Source organism: Cebus imitator, unplaced genomic scaffold (genome assembly GCF_001604975.1).
Source record: "Cebus imitator isolate Cc_AM_T3 unplaced genomic scaffold, Cebus_imitator-1.0 Scaffold728, whole genome shotgun sequence".
Lineage (NCBI taxonomy): Eukaryota > Metazoa > Chordata > Mammalia > Primates > Cebidae > Cebus > Cebus imitator.
The window spans coordinates 282543-290061 of record NW_016108043.1 but is presented as its reverse complement, the minus strand read 5'-3'; the positions used below and the strand labels follow the sequence as shown (position 1 = coordinate 290061).

Sequence of the window (7519 nt, the reverse complement as noted above, 5' to 3'; positions counted from 1 at the left end):
AGAGCTATGAGATGAAAAAGTGTGGAGTTTTAGTTTTTTCTTTGATGGTTTGTTAATTTGCTTATTTATTTATGCAATCAGTGTTAAGTTGTCAACAGTTTAAAATAATACGTTATAAGATAGTATTGTAAGCCTCATGATAATCTCAAATGAAAAAACGTAAAACAGATACACAAAAAATGAAAAACGAGAAATTAAATCATAACAACAGAAAAAATCACCTTCACCAAAAGGAAGACAGGATGAAAGGAAAAAAAGAAGGCCACAAAATAACTAACAGATAACAAAATAGCAGAGTAAGTCCTTACTTATCAATAATAACGTTGAATGTAAAGGGACTAAACTCTCCAATCAAAAGACACAGAATGGTTGAATGAATTTTAAAAATACAAGACCCAATAATCTGTTGCCCACAAGAAACACACCTACTTATAAAGACACACATAGACTGAAAATAAAGAGATGGAAAAAGATATTCCATGCAAATAAAAACCGAAAAAAAAAAAGCAGGAGTGGCTATACTTATACCAGACAAAATAGATTTCAAGGCAAAAACTATAAAAAGAGACAAAGAAGATCACTATATAATGACATAGGGGTCATTGCAGCAAGAGGTTATAACAATTATAATATATATTTGCACCCAACACTGGAACACCCAGACATATAAAGTAAATTTTATTAGAGCTAAAGAGAGGCACAGTCCAATACAATAATAGCTGGAGACGTCAACACCCCACTTTCAGCACTGAACACATCATGAAGACAGAGAATCAACAAAGAAACATTAGATTTAATCTGCACTATACACCAAATGGGATCTAATAGCTATTTACAGAACATTTCCTCCAAGATCTGCAGAATACACATTCTTCTCATCAGCACATGGATCATTCTCAAGGGTTGACCATATGTTAGGCCACAAAACAAGCCTTAAAATTTTCAAAAAAAAAATTGAAATTATACAAGGTATTTCTCCAAACACAATGGAATAAAACTAGAAATCAATAACAAGAGTAATTTTGGAAACTATATGAACACATAGAAATTAAACAATGTGCTCCAGAATGACCACTGGGTCGATGAAAAAATTAAGAAGGAATAACACAGGAATAGAAAGCCAAATACCACACGGTCTCACTTATAAATGGGTATTAAACACTGGGTATATATGGACATAAGGATAGAAACAATAGACACTGGGGACTCCAAAAGGAAGGAGGAAGGGGAGCAACGACTGAAAAACTACCTATTGGGTGCTATGTTCACTATTTGGGTGACAGGTTCAATAAAAGCTCAAACCTCAGCATCATGCAATATATCCATGTAAAACTCCTGCATGTGTACTCCCTGAATCTAAAATGTGTGTGTGTGTGTATGTGTGTGTGTATGTGTGCACACATTTAGTTTTATTGTAACAAAGCAACTTTATACACTTTTAACATTTAAAACTGAACATCATCTTTCCTTTCCAGTGAAACAAAAAGAAAATTTAAAAATAAGCAGGAACAAAATTACAATAGAGAATGTCAGTTCCAAGTAAGATCCTACAAGTTCTGCTGATTCTCCCATTGAGTGGCAGGGCTCAAGTCATCATTAGGAGAGAATTTATTTTAAAAGTGTCATCTTAAGCTGCAAGGATGTCTGTCAAATATCACAACTAAACATGCCAAAGGAGAAGCCATGTTGTCAAAATACCCACTTAACCCACTCAAACATCTCAAATTCACCCTTTGCAGACCTTCTACAACCCCATTTTTTTAAAGTTTTTTTTTCTTTTTTTAAACAAGAGAAAGTAGACAGATACATGTTGGTAAATGCTAATGGTCCATATTCACAGAGACACAGTGTACTCTCTGAGTCAAATATGCAGAGAAAGGAGGAAAAAAGCTAGAATTCTATGCACTACTACACAGGGGCCTACACCCTCCAACTTCCAGCAGAGCGAAGGGAGTAGGTTTTTCTTTTTTCCCACAGAGCTCAGTGGTGTTGATTCCATACAGTTTTTGTTCAGACAGGAAGTGACTAAAATGAATTTCGAACAGAAAGAGTACAGACTCTTTTTCCCATTGTATTCTGCTCAAGGTATTTCCCCCAAAATAAGCTGAGAACAATGGTATAGAGAAAGGAGACCTCAAGAACAGGGCGACTGAGCACAAGAGGAAAAAAAACAAAAGACTGCAACTTGCTCCCAGGGACTGGAGAAAATTTTTAAAAAGGAAGGTTGGAATCCGTCAGTGTTCTATTAGTCATCTTCTCCTTCATCCTCCTCTCCTTCCTCCCCTTCATCATCATCTTCGTCTTCTTCACCTTCATCCTCATCCCCTTCTTCATCAACATCTTCTAATCCTTCCTCCTCTTCATCATCATCATTATCTTCTTCTCCTTCTCCTTCTTCTTCATCATCCATATCGGGAACCAAGTAGTATTGTAATGGGTTTTGCCAAATATCATCTTTGATGACCTCTCCTAAGTCATCAGCACCTGCATCAGAATTGTCCTTAAACCAGGTAAAGAAGCTCTCTGGTTCCTCATGCTTCCTCTTCCTGCTGGCTTTATTCTGCTTTTGACTTGAACGTTTTGTCAAATCCTTTCCAAATTTCCATTTGATTTCGGTGGATGTTGAAGATGGATCACCACTCTCATTCAGATGAAATTCTCTGGAGATAACTTTATTTTCAAAGTAAGGATTTTCATCAAAATGAAAATCTATTTTGTAACCCGATTTAATAATATCTTCAAATTCTGTAACTTCAACACCGATCAAATAATGTAGTGCCTCTTCATCCTCCTCCCCAAGCAGTGTAGATATTTGTGGATGGTTGACAAACGTTGTGACCCAAAAATTTGGGATTTTGGCAATCAATTCTGACCTCTTCTGAAAAAATGGTTGGCGGAGTCTGTTATATTTCTGTTCTACTTTCAAAATCTCCTCACTGGCTTGTTCATTAAGTCTGTCTATTTCATTTTGTACTTCATCAATGTTTTCAATTATTTCTTGCTGTTCTTTTTCTCCCCTCGTCACCAAGCCTGTAGAGGCCGATGTCTCCTTCGGTCCCCGAGCAGGAGGTGGTCTTGGTTTCTTCTTTTGAGGTGGGAGTGGAGACCGGCGGCGGCCTTTGCGGACTATGCTGATGGGGAAGTCAGAAAACAAGACCACGAGTCTCCTTGGTCGTCCGGAAGGAGGCAGAATACTGAATCTAAAATTTAAAAAAAAAAAAATTAAAAAAGAAGAAAAAAAGGCTGGAGAAGGCAAAGAGATAAGTTAGGATCGCTGGCATTAGGCAAGACAAGCGATAATGAAAATGTAAATCAAAACAGCAGCAATGAGTAGAGAAGAAGAAATCTATGCCCAAGGCTTGGTGGAAATTTAATTCACAAAACTTATGGGCTGATTAAATTGGGGGTAGTATTGAGACAGCAATATTATAATGCTTTTTCTATGTCCCATTGAGATGGCCATGAAGATGGCAATATCATCATCAAAGAAAAATGGAATATAGAAAAAGAATCATGTGAAGGGGATAATGGTGAGTTAAATGTGTTTTGCTGTGTTTATGTGTGTCTTGATTTTACGCATGTTGAGGCTGGGCACAGTGGCTCATGCCTGTAATCCCAACACTTTGAGAGCCCGAGGTGGGAGGACTGGTTGAGCCCAGGAGTTCAAGACCAGTCCAGGCAACATAAACGTAGCAGGACTTCATCTCTACTTTAAAGCCTGTTGACTCTGCTACATTAGCTGACATCCACACGGAAATATCCAAAAATGCTACTGGAAAATCATATCTGGCACACTTAGGGAACAGATGATTAAGAATAGAGATTGAGATTCAATCATTAACAGAGGGTGAAATGATCCACACTTTGAGTAGCAAGGCTCTAAAGCACTTCCAGACTTTCAATTCTGTAATTGTCCAAAAATAAGGAAAGGTTGTTGACAACATAATAAAGGCTCTGGGGGTCCAGTGGAAAGGGATTTGAAAGACAAAAGATTGAGATTGGTAGAATGAAAGTATAAAAGAATATCCTCTGGCATTGAGATAATTAGAGCTGGAGAAATTCTTCCTGCATATATCAACAAAGTTTTATTTTAAAAATTTGTTTGCATGTGAAAAGGGGAATGATGAAAATAAGAAAAGAAATGCTTTAGGATACTTAGTCCCACTAACAAGGTAATGGTATAAACAAGCGATTTAACAATAATGTAATCAAAAAGCCAGAACTCTGAGAGTAAATAAATATTCAAGACCTTCCTATGACACCTTATATCATGAATACTTTCCTATAGAAGTTTGTTTATTTGCATGAAAATAGGCATTTGTATATGAAATAGGATACATCTAGACAGCCAATTTATTCCCTTAAATAAAATAACAACCTGAGCTGCTTTAAGCCAATATTTGAAAACACATCAATGATTCAAATATAGAGGACTTTAAGAAAAGAATTAAAAGCCTCAGGAAAAATCACACTGCCAAAAGTAGAACAATAATGAGCTGAAGTTTCAAATTTTGTTCTTGTATTGGTTAAGGCAGTTAGGCAGAAACATTGCTCAGAGTAAATTTATTTCAGTGCTGCTAATAGCCAAATGTCTTTCTTTTTCAGTCTCTGCACATTGCAAAATCCCAGGTCCTGCAGGTGCCCTTCTTTAGGTCAAATGACCCTATGAGTCCACCCTCTCTTGCACATGAATCTTTATTTCTCTGCTTGCTCTGCAGTCAAAAGTGGTCACGTCCATCTTGGCAGTCTGGTTCATCAGATCATTTCTGCTTCAACAGCTGAGAGTCCCTCAGTGCACTGGGACAGATTCAGAGAGCTAAATAATGATTCCCTACACTAAAAAATACCATTTATTGGACATTTTTAATAAGAAACAAGTGTGAATCTCAGCTAGCAAATTTAACTGTGCATGAAAAGCCACACTTTTAAGTTGTTTTTAAGTCAGCCTAAATTGGACTCTGAGCCCTAGCTTTTCCCCGCTGGCAGGAATCCAAATTTAATCATTTGTGCCCACTTCCCCTCCATTCTCCCTGGGTTGTAAAAGGTCCCAACACCAAACCACTTATTAGTCATTAGTTCACATTGTTTACAGCTGAGAAGTCCAGTAAGCCTTGAGTTACAACTGAAACCACATTTGCAAAAGTTGTAACAGTGAGAAAATTATGACAGTGAAAGAGATCTAACAAACTCCATCTTGCTTTTAACCTCCAAATTTCCCTTGGTCATTCCTCAGCATGGGCCAAGCTAAGTTTTGGAGAAATTTATTTTATAGTTTAAATGGTAATAGCCCTTCCCAAAACTAAACCGTCTTTGTAAAACTAATAAAAGGCCACCAGGTTAGGAGGATGAGAGGAGCCTTAATTCCGCTAAGATATAACAGTAGTTAAATGATTACTAGCCATTATTCCAGAGGTCACAAGATTTTCAGCTTCCCTGATTACTAGAGACTAAGTATATCAGTCCATTTTCACATTGCTATAAAGAATTTCCCTGAGACTGGATAATTTATAAAGGAAAGAAGTTTAATTGACTCATAGTTTTACATGGCTGGGGGTGGGCCTCAGGAAATTTACAATCATGGCAGAAGGGGAAGCAGGCACCTTCTTCACAAGCCAGCAGGAGAGAGATGAAGAAGTGAAGTGGGGAAAGTCCCTTATAAAACCATTAGATCTCATGAGAACTCACTATCATAAGAACAGCATAGAGGAAAATACCCTCATGATCCAATTGCCTTCCTTCCTTGACACATAAGGATTACTTGTTCCTCCCTCAACATGTGGGGATTACAATTCAGGATGAGATTTGAGTGAGGACACAGAGTCAAACCATATCATTCCAACCCTGGCCCCTCCAAAATCTCATGTCTTTTCACATTTCAAAACCAATCATGCCTTCCCACATTCCCCTAAGTACTTAACTAATTCCAGCATTAACCCAAAAGTCCAAGTCCAAAGTCTCATCAGAGACAAGGCAAGTCCCTTCTGCCTATAAGCCTGTAAAATCAAAAACAAGTTAGTTACTTCCACGACACAAGGTGGGTACAAGCATTGGATAAATGCTCTCATTCCAAAAGGGAGAAATTGGCCAAAAAAGAGGCACTGCAGACCCCATGCAGGTCTGAAATCCAACAGGGCAGTCATTAAATCTTAAAGCTCCAAAATGATCTCTTTTGACTCCATGTAAAACATCCAGAGCACACTGATGCAAGTGGTGGGCTCCCATAACCTTGGGCAGCTCCTTTTCAGGCTCGTGTTGAATGCCTGTGGCTTTTCCAGGTACACGGTACAAGCTGTTGGTGGATCTACCATCCTGGGATCTGGAGGATAATGGCCCAATTTTCACAGCTCCACTAAGCAGTGTCCCAGTGGGGGTTCTGTGTGGGAGTTCCAACCCCACATTTCTCCTCTGCACTGCCCTAGCAGAGGTTCTCCATGAGGGCTCTTCCCCTACAGCTGACTTCTGCCTGGACATCCAGGAGTTTTCATACATCCTCTGAAATCTAGGTGGAAGTTCCCAAAACTCAATTCTTGTCTTCTGTGCACCCACAGGTCCAATATTACATTGAAGCCATCAAGACTTGAGGCTTACATCCTCTGAAGCAACAGCCTGAGCTGACTATGGCCCCTTTTATCCATGGATGGAGCTAGAGCAGCTAGGACAAGGGACACCAAGTCCCTAGGCTGCAGAGAGCAGGGAGTCTTCGGCCCGGTCCACAAAACCATTTTTTCCTCCCAGGTCTCTGTGCCTGTGATGAGAAGGGCTGTTGCGAAGGTCTCTGACATGCCCTGGAGATATTTTTCCCATTGTCTTGGCTATTAACGTTCAGTTCCTTGTTGCTTATGAAAATTTCTGCAGCCAGCTTGAATTCCTTCTCAGAAAATTGGGGTTTTTCCTACCTTATGATCAGGTTGTATATTTTCCAAACTTTTAGGCTCTGCTTCCTCTTGAATGCTTTGCCAATTAGAAATTTATTCTGCCAGATACTCTAAATTATCTCTCTCAATTTCAAAGTTCCACAGATCTCTAGAGCAGGACAAAATGCCACCAGTCTCTTCATTAAAGCATAGCAAAAGTGACCTTTGCTCCAGTTCCCAAGAAGTTCCTCATCTCCATCTGAGACCACCTCAGCCTGGACTTCGTTGTTCACATCACTATCAGCATTTTGGTCAAAACCATTCAACGAGTCTCTAGGAAGTTCCAAACTTTCCCACATCTTCCTATCTTCTGAGACCTCTAAACTGTTTCAACCTCTGCCTCTTACCAATTCCAAAGTCGATTCCACAGTTTTGAGTATCTTTATAGCAGTATCCAACTCCTGGTACCAATTAACTGTATTAGTCCATTTTCACACTGCTATAAAGAACTTCCCTGAGACTGGGGAATTTATAAAGGAAAGAGGTTTAATTGACTCACCTCCTTAACTGCTCAATCCAATGGGCTCTTTCCACTCCTCTGGCTAGGATGAACACATAAGAAAGAGAAATGTCAGAGGAAGCTCTCTTTATTCTAGCAGAGATGG

The 7519-nt window shown here is 39.0% G+C and overlaps 1 protein-coding gene across 2 annotated transcripts in view; it reads right to left on the bottom strand.

Annotated features, from left to right (window-relative positions):
- Nucleotides 1-1776: 1776 nt before the first annotated feature.
- The window catches only part of LOC108296618 (protein SET-like), a 156751-nt gene continuing 151008 nt past the window's right edge, over nt 1777-7519 (bottom strand). Inside the window, exons 7-8 of one of the 2 annotated variants that reach the window (XM_017519108.2) lie at nt 7414-7456; nt 1777-3200 (exon numbers count right to left, since the gene is read on the bottom strand). In XM_017519108.2, coding sequence (XP_017374597.1) covers nt 2246-3200; nt 7414-7456 — 998 coding nt within the window. In that variant the 3' untranslated portion in view covers nt 1777-2245. The remainder of the gene's footprint in view (nt 3201-7413; nt 7457-7519) is intronic. The other variant, XM_017519107.2, reaches the window with a different exon arrangement.